We start from the raw sequence: 13,993 nt of genomic DNA, 5'->3' as shown, positions 1-13,993 counted from the left end.
GATATCAGCAGCTGGAACCCGCCTCCAAGGACAGCGACCGGTCTCTGTTTCTTGTTACCGCACTCTGCTTTCTCAATTGGAGGACATCAATACAGAGCCTTCATTTTTCGTTTCTCGGTTTCTCTTTTTGCGCTCAACGCAGATCTCTGCTTCGAGCGTGTAATCCTAGTCGTAGTTTCTACGCTATTGACACATTCCCACCTCCACCGCCAGAACCGTCAACCGCGCATGACTGTGCTGCAACCGCTTTTCTCCCACTAACTCCGATGTCATTACCCAACCCTCTCCATGTCGTTACCTCAGCCCTCGCCACCATCCCATTACGCCATCCCACGAACCTAAAGCCCCGTCCGCAAAACCTCGGCTACCCCGGCTCACACGTCAACTCTCGGCGCTATTCCATCATCGCAAACTTTTTTTCCCATGACCCTACTCCAACTCAAAATTGCTCCCAGCCATCCTTACGACCGACATTTCCCGAAGCTCTCACTTTACCTTTTGGTTATCTACCCCACACGCAAGCTTTCCGGGGCTGCGCCGATCGGTGTGGAGTCGGTGTCGCTCTCTTCGCGCGTGCCAAGAGGGGTTGGATTGGTTTCGTCTCTTGTTGTGCGTCGGCTCGGCCTTTGGTGATTACGAACGAAGGATCCGTTTTGGCGTTGTGGGGTTTGTGGGGTTTTGAAGCTGGGGAACGCGCGTTGCCCTTGCTGATGAATTGTGTACGACCCGGAGTTTTTGTTGACGAGATGTTTGTGGGTTCTCTCAATGGTGTAAGCTTCTTCACCTGAGGATATTACGAAACAGGCTTTCAACACTGCATCACGCCTTATCTTTGCTCTCTGGGTAGGCCCGATTGTTTCCTTTCCAAGGGCGCAGACGGGCTGATCTTTCAGGCCTAGAGCCGCCGAAACACTCGCTCACAACGCTCGTATCGAGGCCCGCCAAATCAAGTGGGTACAGGCTGCGTCACCAGCAGGATTCCCACATGCCCTCTGCTCCCCTAGTCTCTCAGCAGAAGCGGATGCGGTTTTGCCGGCGGGTTTCCTGCATCGACCTGCCGCTCCAAGCAATCGATGCGCCGATGCTTTTCTTCCCTTCACCCCAGAATCCTACCGCCGCACCCCAGAAGCGGCCCCGGAAAAACGTACCGCGTCCAGTCCTGTACCTCGCTCTCCGAGCCGCCTTATCTCTTCATCCTCCTTCCGAGTCAGAGTCAGAGCCAGACGCTGCGCACCGTCTTGCTCGTGACGCCGTCACACGATCTCCCAGACACGCACGCACGCCTCACATACACACACCCACCCCTTCCCCACGGGCATCCCACTCTCCCGCCCGCGGGCGGTGTGCGAAAGCCCGCCCCTCAGCCTCACGCTGGTCGCCTCGCCGCCCGCGTCATGCTCGCCTTTTAGTCTCCTACTGGTGACTGCAAGTCTCAAGGGCGCCCGCTACTCTCAACATTCTGCACGACTTGCTCGCTCTAGTTCCCCAACGCAACACGAACCAGGTTTGCGAATGACCGTCGATGGCGTAGGCTGTGAGGGAGCGAGGGCGCCACGATCGCGCGGATCGCCGCGCTGCGATGCGATTGCGATGGGCTGATCGCTGCTTGCGACAAGGGCTTATCGCGAGCGCACGTGTGATGTTTTGTTTTGTGTTGGTTCGTGCTGCGAGCGAGGCGGGAGTGTGGAGTTCGGTGATCTGATAATCAACCCGTGACCGTGAACATGATCGTGAACGAACATCGCCCCACTCTGCCCTTGCGTATCACCGCTTGTAGTATCATATGCACAGTAGTAAGGTAGCCGCTCGACACCCCCCCATCCCCATCGATCGCCCCTCCGCGCAAGTGTAAATCACCCGTACGTACAGCAAAGCACCCAGCACCCGAGATCCGTCCCAAACACTCGCACTCGCGTCTCCCCAGCCCACGAACGGCCCGTACAGCCTCACCAATCCGCCTTGGCGGCACCACCGCCCCAGAAATCACCAGACGAGGCGCGCAGCGCCGCCCTCTCGCTAGCGCACGGGGATGGAGAGAGACGTGGGGGCGCTGCCTCGCTTCGCTTCGCTTCCCCGGATCTTGCGGCAAGGGTCAGCGTCGGAAAGTGGAGGGGATGGGTGGGCGGGTTTCTTGGGGCGAGAGTTCTTCCGGTGGGGGCCTGGGCTTGCTGAGGGAGTTGTTTCTGGTTTCTTCTTTTTTCAATGTAGGGTTTGTGGGGCTGCGTGGTTTGGGAGAGGGAGATTGGGAGGGTGGCACGGTGGTTGCTTTGGGTGCGCGGCGGGTAGAGGCGGGTTTGGGAGGCTGTGGTTGAGTGTGGATCGTGCGATTTGAGGATAATCGCGCTGTTGCTTTGGCATTGACCAGCAATTGGGGATGCTGACGACGGGTGAAAAAGGAGGCGCTGTAGTGTGAGGCAAGTATTCACGGGTTTTGATTTTTGAGGGACAAACGCAGTGGTTGTCATCGATGTTTGTGTACAGCTATTTCTGCGCTCTCGAGTTGCGCCCTTCACTACGATGTTGGAAGTCAGTACTTCCACATGGCGTGATCCGTTAAAGCAGGCCCAGTGGCAAGCTATCAGTCTCGCAAGAAGACCGCATCTTCCATGTTCGATCAGCTAGAACAAAGCAAAAGGGTATAGCGCGCTCATATCGTCATCGTCCTTTCCTCGGCGTGCCTTGAAGGACCGCCACCCCGGAAGTCTTCATTCCATCAAGCGCCTCCTGCGTGATAAAGCGTTTTTTGTGGAGAACAGCCTCACGTTCCTCGATCTCGCGCTCGAAAGCAAGTGCCGCCTTGCGCTTCTCCCTCCTCACCTGCTTCAGCTTCTTGAGGGTGTCACCAAATTGATCCAAGAACCAGTCGCCAGCTTCTTCCCATTCATCGATATCGAGGCTGGCGAAGAAGTTGACTTGCGTTCCAGGCTCCATGGCTGCAACGCGCTCCACCTTCTCTACAAGGGAGGCATTATCTGACACATCGGCGTGAGTGAATGGCTGAGCGTCTGGGGGTTGGTCGAAGGTTGCCGTCTGCAGGGCGTGCAATTCTTTGCCGTATAGCTCTGGTGGTTCGTAATCGAGCTTCGATTCATTATGACTGTGTTGGTCGAATTGCACATTCGAATCTTGCTCCATGTATGTATGTGATACTGGTGCTTGTTCGTTCAGACTCTGATGTGCAGGGGATCTGCCACGTTGATATAAACTTGTTGTGGGTTCGGCCATTGCCTGGCGCCGACCGGACTGTTGCCCATGTAAGCCATTCGTCTCGGCAACATGCTTCGCTTCATCCCTGGAGTACGGCTGAGTACGCTCTTCTGGCTCTATTGAACGTTGTGGTGCGGGCATCTTCTCGATAGCCGTGACGGGGCGCTGAGCATTTGATGATCTCTGAGCATGAGGCGCTTGTATAGTGACGTCTTTCTTGGCAGGTGCCGGTGCAAAGGAGAAGCCTGCAGCAGCATCATAGTCTGGGCCTGCGGGATCTGAGGCCAGAGGATTGACATTCTTCGGTTGACCTGACGGTACCGCAAAGCTCTCCTGCGGAAGATTGCCACTTGCTTGATGTTCCGCAGCAAGTGAAGTTGGAGCATACGTTTTGCGAGGACCACTGTGAAAGACAGGGCGCCCAAAAACCCGAATCGGCACCTGGTCCTGGCCACCGGGAAGTCTGCCATCGAGCCTTTCCCCGTGATCAGAGACAGAAGGAATGCCAAGAGAAGTCGGAGGGTACGAGTCACCCTTGATTTGCGTTTCTGCTATAGTAGGGCCTGCTGTCTTCTTTCTGCTAAGATCAAGCATGGCCCTAAACTTGAGCTCTGGGGTTGGGTGCGTGACAGCGGTGGAGACAGGATAGTGCGGGAGTTCTGCTTCGGAGCCTTCCACAGTCTCACTGTACTCTGTGCCGCCAAATGCGGCTGACGGGTGGTCTTCGTGAAAGTTCGGGCGATCAGGAAGATGATGGTGAGGCGTGCTTCCGCCATTATTCGGACGCGAGGTGCTGGCGGTCGTAGAGACAGCGTCGGCGCTGCTGGCAGTGGATCGCGAAGAAATGCTCTCGTATGATCGAGTTATGCGGCCATTGTGCCCTTTGTGCTTCGACCTGTGCTTTTTGTCGTCTTTCGTGCCGAGACTAGGCACCACCGTCTTCAAGTCATCAAGATCAGCAGCTGTGGAGTTTGGACGTGGTTCCTGAGATGCGTTCCTATTCGCAACAAACGAGTGCATGCTTTTTGGGGCCATGATGAGGTGTCCACGATAGATGGGATACCTGGCGATGCGTCCTTGAAAATCACCGCCCAGACATGCTGGCCCACGGCGTTCTGCTGCATGAAATGTAGGGTCAGGGGGTTGGGATTGGAGGTGAAGTCAATGCGAAAAGCGGGGCACGCGAGGACGCGCCGATTCAACGCGAGATCACATGATCATAGAGTCCAGCCGTGATACCTTCGCAATAGTACAAGGACACCATTTGGAGAAGTCTGACTATCGTATGACCTGAAGTATTTGTCGTGGGTAGATACATTCTCAGAGTACCCCGACGGTCACATGATGGGTCGCCTATCGGCCAGACGGCGATCTTCAGCCACTGATTGCATCATCTCACATTGTACCTTTCGCATGCCCGCCATTTCTTATCGTGATGGCACGAGGCAGGCGCACGCAGTAACAATCCTTCATCAATCATGGCAGATCACACAGCTAGTGCCAAAGGCATCCTTACCTTACCAAATGAGGTGAGCACGTCTTGACGCAGACCTCACTCAGAAGCAACCTGACATCCTTCGTAGCTACTTCTTAACATCTTCGGCATTCTGAATACTCGCGACCTCCTGCCTCTGACTCCAACATGTCGGCATTTCCATTCTCTTATCCTTCGATTGATCCATGGGCGGCTGCAGATAGCGGCCGGCCTCGACGGTCATCTCCTGTATCTTGAATGTCACCATCCGTCTGCACGCTTGACTGCCCCGCCCATGTTCTGTTCCACGCTTGGTACCCCTGGTCTCGACAGCCTACTCTCTGACATCAATGATCCCGATCGCTACCTCGGACAGGTTCAAAAGATGGGCAGCCTATACTCGCGCTTCAAGCCAGAACGCAACGAGCCAGAGCTGAAGGTCGCGAGGCGACATCCTGCTGGAGACGTTCCTGGATCCCGGACATGGCAAGATACCACAATACGGCCTGCTATTCGTGACGAGGACAACGTAGTGAGAGATACAATCACTGTCGACGCACACGAACTGTTCTCTCAACTCGTAACAGTCGCATATCTGGCGAAGCGGGAAACTACTCGAGGCCTTTTGTGCTCGCTTCAAGAAGTCGCAGAAGGGACCATTCGTGTCTGGCGGGACTGGCTAACTCGAAATTGCGAGTCGCGATCTTTCACAGACCAGAGCACAGTGGTAATACACCATGGGGAATCGAAAAGTGCTGGCGCGAGCAAAGACAAAAAGCGGATAGATAGTGTCGTTGACGGCGGTGATCCCACCAAAGACCCTCGAGTGCTCTGGATCAACACCCAAGGCGAGCATGTTGGGATCAAGCTGAAAGTAACGAAGCAGAAGCAGCGAGCGACAAACTTACCCCTGCTATATTCCAGCGATGTCGAGCTTTCCGTGACCTATGCGGTCGAGTTTGAAGGTACGTTATGGTCCGTAGAAAGCCAGTGGTATCGTGCTAATGCGACTCAGAGGTCTCCATTCGAACCACAAATCTGCTCCTCAAGCTAGAAGAGGCCGAGCAGCAGCAAAGCAATGACACGGGCCAAGCCATCATATTCGGATCTTTTCGGTCTGCATCGTAGAGTCGAGACATGCCTAGAGTTTGTGTTAGACTAGACACCAATTTCGACAGTGCAGGATTTTGCCTGTTCGAAGCGATGCGCCGGAGTCAATGTGGACGAAGAATGTGGGACTAAGACTTGACGGAATCATTCAGCAGCACATCGTCTATGATTATGCCTTAGATGCCTTATTAGTCAGGATGATCACTTAGAATAATGTGAGCATGTATTGCTCCAGTAGTCACGCAAGCATAGTCGGAGGTAGCACGCGAGAATCGGGCGCGATCTGTTCCCTTGTACATATGCTTACTTTGACAATCATCTTGCCGTCTCAGCAATGCACTCTTTCACACGCGTCATCTGAATTACATACAACATGTTGTGTTGCACTAAATAAGCTGGTCATTCACCTTCGCCGCAGATTGGCTTTCGCTCCTCCGCATTGGTCGCCAAGCCTGAAGTCGCGGAGGTCGGAGAACTTCCCAGGTCCAAGCCCATCTCCTCGAAGCAGCGCCGGCCGTCACAAGAAACACTGCGCATCAACCGCCAACACCATGCACTGCTCTAGCCGAAGCATATTCGGCGGCCTGCTGTCCGCAACAGCGCAGCGACCGGCAACCCTCCCACCCGGATTCCTCCTCCCAGCATTCTCCAGCGCCGCGCAAACGGCCAGCTTTTCCTCCTCGACCACCCGCACCGCACGCAAAGATGGCAACCCGGCCAGAGGCATTTCCGCGATTCGCCGCACAGGACTGAACAAGAAGATCAAGCTCTCGGTGGACGCGAACAACATCCCCAAGCCCGTCTTGGACCCCGCGCGCCGGTCTCAGGTCGAGGTCGACTTTGACCACGGACTCTGGGGCTTCTTCGGCAAGGACCGTTCACCTTTGCAGACGCCGGAAGAGCTGCACGCTCACGGGAGAGCTTGGACGCTCCAGGAGCTGAGGTCGAAGAGCTGGGATGATCTGCACAGGCTGTGGTGGCTCTGCGTGAAGGACGTCAACATGGTTATGACCAACGAGGCGGAGAGGAAGCGCGTAGACGCTGGATACGGAGAGTATGAGGCAGATGCTAGGCTGAAAGAGGTATGTCTCAATTGGAAAGGCCTATGGATTGCTGAGATGCTGACACACCTGCAGCTTCACAAGACGAAGAAGAACATCAAGATCTGCCTTACCGAGCGCTGGTACTCGTGGGAAGATGCTAGAGTTGCCGCGATGGAGGACGGGGAAGTCAACTTGTACGCCCAGCAGGATAAGGGAGAACCGGCGTACACTCCCATGGAACACAATACAGTAAGGATAACACTTAGTTAAACTTGATGGATTCGTCTAACGAGAAGCAGGGTGACTCCACAGAGGCTTTGGACGCACCCGACGCGACCATCCGTGAGAACATCGCAGCTGAGAATGCTCGCAGCGAGGTTCGCGTGTAAATAGGCTAAAAATTTCCAGTGTATCATATGTGCAATTAGACCTCCGATCCTATGAGGCGATGTAACCGAATTTCTAGTGATGCGTTAGCTCTCACTGGGGCAAGCAGCAAGACCTTGGTGAGTTCAGCTATTACAAGGCTTAAACATGTTGTCAGCCTGTTCGACAGAGCGACTTTACACCACCGCAACAGATTTGTTCAGACGAGTGATACCAAAGCGCGACAAGAAACTACAATCTTGTATTCTTATGCTACCCCCCACGAAGACAATCTGAGACAATCAAAACCTTCACCATTCGCTCGTCCACGCTTCTCTCTGACTACGGCAAGTGTCCTTGGCCTTCTACTCCTCGACGGCGAAGTCGCGAGCGTGGCGAGCCATCTTCCTGATGCCGGAAAGAGCCGGGCCGGGAATCTTGTAGCTGCTGAGGCTCTGGTAGATGCTGATGAGAATGCCGGGCTAAATGGCTTCGTTAGCACTGCAGAGTGAGTGATGGATCTAATGCGATGCTTACGTCGTTGGCCTTGTAGAGAGAGGTGGCCGGGGTGCCGGACGGGACTGAGCCGCTGCCTCCGGTGACCTGGAGGTTGATGCACTGTTGCGACTGTCAGTCTTGGCTTATGAAGCGTGGCATCGGAGCATCACGCACCTGGGGGTAGTTCTGGGCACCATTGTTGCTGCCGGCGGAGTGGAGACCGATGATCTCGTGGCGGAGCACGTAGCTGCCAGAGGGGAGGGAGCTGGGGATCTTGACGTTCCAGGCGTTGCCGTTCTTGATCAGGTTGTCGGAGGCCCAGGTGCCGGGCGGGCTGGCACCGTTGATGAGACCGCTCTCGGCGATCTTGAAGAAGCTGAGGGAGCTCGCAGTGGCGGAGCTGAAGCTGTTGACCTTGGCCAGGTAGTCAATGACCGGACCGTGGTGGCTCTCGGGCCAGGTGTCCCACTGCAGCTTCAGGGTGTCGCCGGCCTTTACGGGGATGGAGGTGCTGCCCGGTTTGGCAGACTTGTGGCAGGCGATGTCGCTGGTGCCGAACTTGCTAGGCTCAACGAAGCCTCAGGGAGATGTCAGTCTAACGCTTTGGTGAGCAGGAAGGAGCTGAACTGACCGTTGTCCTGGTTCAGAGCGTACCACCCAGCAGTAGCGGGAACCTGGTTGGCAGGGAGGTAGTACCAGTTCTGATCTTGTTAGGAAATGACCATTTCACGCAACGAGGTGGATTTGACGAACAGGAACAGCACCCGGGTAAGTCTGACCGCCGTTGACAGTGATTGACTTGACGTGGCCGTGAGCGGCAACACCTGGAGCCATGGCCAGGGCCGCAACAGCCGCGGCCAGCGAAGCTTGGTACATCATGGTTGTTTTAAGGATGGGACGATGCTCTGCACCGAATCTGCGTTTAGCGAATGTAGTCGAATAGAAGTCGGAATTGCTGTGCTGTCGAGTAGATCACCAGGGAGGAGACTCTGACGTCTTTTATATGCGGTGGCCATGAAGCGTTCACCGTAGTGAACATATATGCCAAGCTGACCCCAGACTGAGGTTCTGTCTCCGGGCCATCTCAGGAACGGATGGTGAGGAAAGCAATCTATCTCTAATGTCACACGGCGCTAAGTGCAAGACCTCTCTCACAAGTCGACACTGTTTGGCGTCCGGCAGACCGCATGGCTAGCACCAAGAATCCAAGCCACTGACTTCACTTGGTTTCATCGACCAAGATCGTTAGGCGTGTACTGACATTGCTGGCAAAGCGAGGATATGGTGTGATCGCACGGGGCGCCGTTCGAGGTATAATCAGCGAAGCCGTGCTGCTTGAAATGTCTCCAGTAGATCCCGGCGTGATCAAGAAGGAGACGTTGGATGTAGTGGCGGCCGACTGAATAGACGGTATGGATGCGATCGTAGATGCCGTTCTATTGCAGCTATATCGCCTTACAACTTGCGCAAAGACGCGCAAAGGCTCTCACGGCACACTGCAATCGCGTGGCTCCTCCCCGCGGGTGGCTTGACGTGGGGGTCATGCCTGTACAGAGAGCAAGATTCGAGATTAAGCGACAGTAGAAAATCTCAGACAGGAGTGCACAACATTACTGCACGCTTCCAGTTTCACGCGGCGTGGCCTCGATGACAACTGCAGCCACGTCTCAGCTCCGCCCGCTGTGCCTAAGCGAGGTTCCACGTTGCTTGACCGATGCAGGGAGACGCCTTGCGTTACGACATGAGCACGCAATGATCGTTCAAAAGACTTCACGAAGTGAGTGTTAGAAGACTAGAAAGAGACATGGCAACAACAACCGCCGTCACGGCCCGTCAACGCCGCTTGATGTTCGTGCCTGGCGATTTGGGTGTCCACTCAGCGTGATGTTGTGGGGAACAACTCAGATCAGGAGCGAGTGAGTCCGTCTTGGTGGCGCTAATTTAGAGCTACACGGTCGGGACAAACGTAAGATGCCATCTATGTGAAGCACGTGTTGACAAATCCTTGGTGGACTGTCCATTCACCGCTGTTCAAGTTGGGTCGCGAGCGGGATGGATTGGTGGAAGGACTCGATGTCATGACGATGTTGATCAAGTTCTAATATTGTCTGTCGGTATTTGATGACCATCGATCGGTTGATCGAGAACGAGGCGCTTACGCACGCATGTAATTGGGAGATGAGCTTGTGGTGGGTGGACCGGCGGCCTCTCTATGACTGGGTCGTCCGCTGACACACCGAGAAGGGTGCGTAAGATTCTTGGACATCTTGATTTCATAATCTCACTATCATCATGCATATCTTCATCGTGTTCTGATTGTCGCCCGCGACAATACCGCATTTCGAGCAAGGCAGACCATCTCCCACATGCCCAGAAATGCCGCCGATCAGCACCAGTCCTGCTGGTGCAACAAGCGAGGAAACACATCTTCCATCAAGCGGACCCAAAGAAGCGAGCGTGCCAGCGCTTAAGCTTTTGGGAAACAGTGGTCTTGGTGGCAACGCCTTTGAGAGTACTCGTGACTCTAACACCGCCGGAGGGCAGCTTGGTGCTGCGAGAGTTGTAGGTCCACCTTCCGCCGCCAGCGTTTGTCATGGTCAGTACGTTACCAGCATTTGGGTTGAGAAGCTGTAGGCTGAGCCTGGCAGAGCCGTCGACCACATTGCTCTGAGCAACCACCGAGATGGTGCCTGATTGCGTGTTGGTCCACGTGAAAGAGTTGATGGTCACTTCGTCATTGATCGAAGGATCGTTGGTCACGACGATGGAATCTGCCTTGGACTCTGTGGCAGCGGACTTGGACTTGACGATCAGCTCGAAGGTGTAAGTGGTGGAAGTGGTGGTGCTCGGCATCGTGAAAGAGGCCTTTGCAGACGTCGCACCAGTCAGTGTGACTTTGTTGCCAGCGGTTTGCGTCCAGCTATAGGTAAGGTCTCCGGAAGGGAAGGAAGCCGCGTTGTCGGCCTTGCCAGCAAGGGAAACAACAACACCAGGGCGAAGCCTTAGATCAGGACCGGCGTTGGCAGCAGGAACGATTGGCTCGGTGCCAGTACCCGTTCCAGTGCCGGTGCCAGTGCCCGTTCCAGTGCCTGTCCCCGTTCCGGTGCCGGTACCGGTACCTGTATCGCCCGTAGCAGGAGTCTCGGTGCCGGTGCAAGTCTTGAAGGGAGCAGGAGCAGTGCTATCGGGCCACGGGCTCAGTGGACCCCAGACGTTGCCATCCTCATCCGGACCGATGCCATCCCTCAAGTGGGTGAACTGAGAGAAGTCAAGCTTGCCGGGCTGCGTACCAGGAGCAGTAATTTCAGCGAAGATCCATTCTTCGACGGGAGCAACGTATTGGCCAGCAATGATGTGCCCATCATTTGTCTCCTTGGTGCCAGTCGAGACCGTCGCTTTGTACTCACGTGCGTACTTGATCAAAGAGGTGGATTCTGACCTCCATGTCCACTTGTTGCGGGTGCCGACTGGAGAAGCAGAACCAACGACCACATCGTTGACTTTGCCCGTGCAAGGATCGATTTCGGACCTTGTGATGGTGACACTAACGCCGGCTCGTGATGTATAGCCGATCATGCGGCTGTCGGCAAATTCAACAACACCTTGATTTTGAGTGTCAAAAACGCCAACGATCATCTCCTCAACACCAACGAACACAGGCTGGTCGCCGGTAGTCAAGACCTGAACGCTGGGACAGTTGATGGCATAGGCAACGATCTCGCCACCAATCTTGACACCCTCGAACTCGATGTAATCACCAGCTTTGAATGGAACCATTTTGTCTGGATCCACGGCGTTGAAAGAGTTGGATCCAGAAGGACGGTTGGATGACGGGCACTTTGGATCGTTTTCAGAACGTGGCACACACATCGGGTATCCACTGAACGCTGCAAGGAGCGTGAGTCAATCTTCAACGGGTCTTCAAGCCTAGGCAAGACTCACCTGTGACACTGGGATTGGCATCATCTGCAGTGAATTCCGGTCGGAGTTTGTAACCCGCCGAGAACACTGCATTGGGGTCGTTGATGCGGACCGTTTGGCCACCGACCATTTTGATGGTACCATCGAACCCCAGTGACTCGATCATACCACTGTTGGCCTCAAGAAGGTATTGGGCAATCTGGACGGTTCCAGCGATAGCAACACCATCGACGTAATTCCCCGCGACCTGTACACGTTAGAATGGGTGTGTATTGGTCGAAAGACATGGACGTACCAAGACTTCGTTGCCTGCGAAACCGCCAGCGGCAATGTCTTTCATGCCGACCCAGGCAGCGGGGAATTGGAACTGCAAGTTCTTCGGAATCTTGATGGTGACGCCATTGACTTCAATCGAGCCGCCAGTGTTGAAGGCGTCGGAATCGGCTTTCGGATTCTCCAAAGCACCGTCAAGAGTGAATGGAATGACCGCGGCTTGCAGTAAAGCAGGAAGGAGTGCCACCAAGGGCAAGAGGTGTTTGGCCATTGCAGGTGATGGCTAACTAATTCAGTAGAGGGGTGGATGGCGTTTGAGGATGGGACCTCAACAAAGACACCGCGACACAGGCTGTTCATATACACGTCTGCCAGGTTGAGGCTCAAACGATGCGGGCACATCTCAGCCGGCGGGTTTTGCCTCCTCACAGCCATGTGGTCTGGTAGACTTGGCATGGCAGCCTGCGGCTTGATGGGCGTCGGAACAAGTCTGGGTCGCACGGTATAAGCAACGCATGGAGTCGGTGTTCCAGGCCAGTCAAACGCTCGCAAACCCTCGCCAAAGAAGGCGCCACCATACAGTCAGATGCCTGGATGCCAGCGCCATTCTCAAAGCCCTTCATGTCAAGCACGGCGCATATCCGCTATGCAAAGACCGTCGCAAGGGAAGGCGGCTCCAGTGTGAGTCGCGGCTCTTCCAGCGCCTTGGCGGATACGTCCGTTTGCGGCATCGAGCTAAATGAGCAGGGATGCTGCCAGTGACTAGGACTCAAAGGCTTCGCGAGCATCGTATCCACCATTTCGGACAAGTCGAACTGTGCTAAGGCCCAAAGGGCCAGAGGAGACCGAACGCCTTCACGTGGACAGCGTGTGGCGTCAAATGTCTGGAAGTACAATTGCCTTGTTCACAACGGCAGGCGGCGCCTCTGTGCGGGTAGGAAGCGAAAGCCAACTCTGAGGCCGCATTCGGCATGTTCGAGGTCTGGCGGCAAGCCACTATATAGTCAGACGGCAGCGAGGCTGCAGCGGGGCATTTTTAGACGCTGTCCGGGTCGTGGGAGACCCCGGACACCGGGTCGGGAACAAGCTGCCGGATCTGCGGCGGAAGCTGCCGCTGCGGGTGCCCGCATCTCGCGTTATCAGACCGACGACTGGCCAACTTCAACCTGACCCATCACCACACTTGCCCGAGCCTGACCCGCCAGCCTGGCTGCTGCAACCCCTCACTACCAGACACGCTTTGACCGGTCATATGCACCGAACGCCTCGTGACATCCGTAGACGGTCCGCCGGTGAGCCGGTGTGCCAGCGCACCTGACACGGCATACCCTCGCTGCCTTCACGCCCCAGAATGCCTCATGTACGCAGTTTGCTCGCCACTCGCGAATGCTCGCACGAGGATGAGGTCTACTGGGCTGTGGAGGTAGTGGAGCGGCCTGAAATGGGCGCGCATGAGCACATGTTGCCCTCACAGCTTCGCCCTGATTCTTCACCCTTGCTTGCGCTCAATCATGCTGGACATGTCTCACCTAGACAGGTGCCGTGGTCACAGGCCGTGGCCAGGGTTCTGGATGTCGATACCAGCGGCATATCTTCGGGTCTGGATCAAGGTGTCGGTGAGACATTATTGAACAATGCAAAATCCAAGGGCTTCACAAGATGGTAAACGCCGTAACGCCACACTAGGAGGCGTATCATGGCTATCATGGCTGGACTGCCTCCCGCCGCCTCACCACGTGGCAGACAGTTTGGTACAGGTTTCCTTGGCTCTCGTAGCCCTTGCATGCTTTCGGTTTCTTCGACATAAGCCCTAGTTAATGCACTTGCAAGGTTCAACATGCCGCGCCATACTAGCCCATCAAGCGCCATCGCCAAGCTACCCGTATCTGCCAGGTTGAGCCGCTTGGTACGGGTTTGCTCCAGTTTTGGGCCAGGCTGAGCTTTCGCTTGACGTGATACGCTTTCTTGGCTACGCTCGTCTGCACATTCGGTTGATACCCAGAACACCGGGCACTCCGGCGGCTAGATCGCCCACGTTCTCCAATCCTCCAGTCTCACGGCAGCGTTCCCCGAGATCTCATCGATCGAGCCCTAATCGCAC

General features: G+C 55.4%; 5 protein-coding genes across 5 annotated transcripts; 2 read left to right on the top strand and 3 right to left on the bottom strand.

Moving 5' to 3' along the window:
* Positions 1-2,655: 2,655 nt before the first annotated feature.
* Positions 2,656-4,242, bottom strand: WHR41_08646 (uncharacterized protein; the record flags this gene model as incomplete). The annotated part of the gene is made up of 1 exon (XM_069377250.1): positions 2,656-4,242. The coding sequence occupies one exon, from the start codon at positions 4,240-4,242 to the stop codon at positions 2,656-2,658; it is 1,587 nt and encodes a 528-aa protein (XP_069225955.1).
* Positions 4,243-4,578: 336 nt separating this feature from the next.
* On the top strand, positions 4,579-6,126 carry WHR41_08645 (uncharacterized protein). The gene is made up of 3 exons (XM_069377249.1): positions 4,579-4,736; positions 4,791-5,646; positions 5,697-6,126. The coding sequence occupies exons 1-3, from the start codon at positions 4,686-4,688 to the stop codon at positions 5,807-5,809; spliced, it is 1,020 nt and encodes a 339-aa protein (XP_069225954.1). The 5' UTR covers positions 4,579-4,685; the 3' UTR covers positions 5,810-6,126.
* Positions 6,127-6,278: 152 nt separating this feature from the next.
* Positions 6,279-7,270, top strand: WHR41_08644 (mitochondrial 54S ribosomal protein uL29m). The gene is made up of 3 exons (XM_069377248.1): positions 6,279-6,873; positions 6,928-7,083; positions 7,134-7,270. The coding sequence occupies exons 1-3, from the start codon at positions 6,343-6,345 to the stop codon at positions 7,221-7,223; spliced, it is 777 nt and encodes a 258-aa protein (XP_069225953.1). The 5' UTR covers positions 6,279-6,342; the 3' UTR covers positions 7,224-7,270.
* Positions 7,271-7,396: 126 nt separating this feature from the next.
* On the bottom strand, positions 7,397-9,088 carry WHR41_08643 (uncharacterized protein). The gene is made up of 5 exons (XM_069377247.1): positions 8,452-9,088; positions 8,330-8,399; positions 7,873-8,276; positions 7,738-7,818; positions 7,397-7,682 (listed from the first exon to the last, which is right to left on the bottom strand). Exons 1-5 carry the CDS (start codon positions 8,575-8,577, stop codon positions 7,566-7,568), a joined length of 798 nt encoding a protein of 265 aa, XP_069225960.1. The 5' UTR covers positions 8,578-9,088; the 3' UTR covers positions 7,397-7,565.
* A 1,043-nt stretch (positions 9,089-10,131) lies between these two features.
* Positions 10,132-12,263, bottom strand: WHR41_08642 (uncharacterized protein; the record flags this gene model as incomplete). Its single annotated transcript, XM_069377246.1, has 3 exons — positions 11,915-12,263; positions 11,641-11,866; positions 10,132-11,585 (listed from the first exon to the last, which is right to left on the bottom strand). The coding sequence occupies exons 1-3, from the start codon at positions 12,161-12,163 to the stop codon at positions 10,132-10,134; spliced, it is 1,929 nt and encodes a 642-aa protein (XP_069225959.1). The 5' UTR covers positions 12,164-12,263.
* Between the last annotated feature and the right edge of the window lie 1,730 nt (positions 12,264-13,993).

Source organism: Cladosporium halotolerans (genome assembly GCF_011745625.1).
Source record: "Cladosporium halotolerans strain TM138-S3 chromosome Unknown Sca43, whole genome shotgun sequence".
Taxonomy (NCBI): Eukaryota; Fungi; Ascomycota; class Dothideomycetes; order Cladosporiales; family Cladosporiaceae; genus Cladosporium; species Cladosporium halotolerans.
This window is presented reverse-complemented; position numbering and strand designations above follow the sequence as displayed.

Excerpts from the sequence above, each read along its gene's own strand:
- WHR41_08644 (XM_069377248.1), top strand. The coding sequence starts at position 6,343 with ATGCACTGCTCTAGCCGAAGCATATTCGGCGGCCTGCTGTCCGCAACA. Across the intron at positions 6,874-6,927 it reads CAGATGCTAGGCTGAAAGAG|CTTCACAAGACGAAGAAGAA; the intron begins GTATGTCTCAAT and ends ACACACCTGCAG. Across the intron at positions 7,084-7,133 it reads CTCCCATGGAACACAATACA|GGTGACTCCACAGAGGCTTT; the intron begins GTAAGGATAACA and ends AACGAGAAGCAG.
- WHR41_08645 (XM_069377249.1), top strand. The coding sequence starts at position 4,686 with ATGGCAGATCACACAGCTAGTGCCAAAGGCATCCTTACCTTACCAAAT. Across the intron at positions 4,737-4,790 it reads TCCTTACCTTACCAAATGAG|CTACTTCTTAACATCTTCGG; the intron begins GTGAGCACGTCT and ends CATCCTTCGTAG. Across the intron at positions 5,647-5,696 it reads CTATGCGGTCGAGTTTGAAG|AGGTCTCCATTCGAACCACA; the intron begins GTACGTTATGGT and ends AATGCGACTCAG.
- WHR41_08643 (XM_069377247.1), bottom strand. The coding sequence starts at position 8,577 with ATGATGTACCAAGCTTCGCTGGCCGCGGCTGTTGCGGCCCTGGCCATG. Across the intron at positions 8,277-8,329 it reads CGCTCTGAACCAGGACAACG|GCTTCGTTGAGCCTAGCAAG; the intron begins GTCAGTTCAGCT and ends CATCTCCCTGAG. Across the intron at positions 7,819-7,872 it reads GTGCCCAGAACTACCCCCAG|TGCATCAACCTCCAGGTCAC; the intron begins GTGCGTGATGCT and ends CAGTCGCAACAG.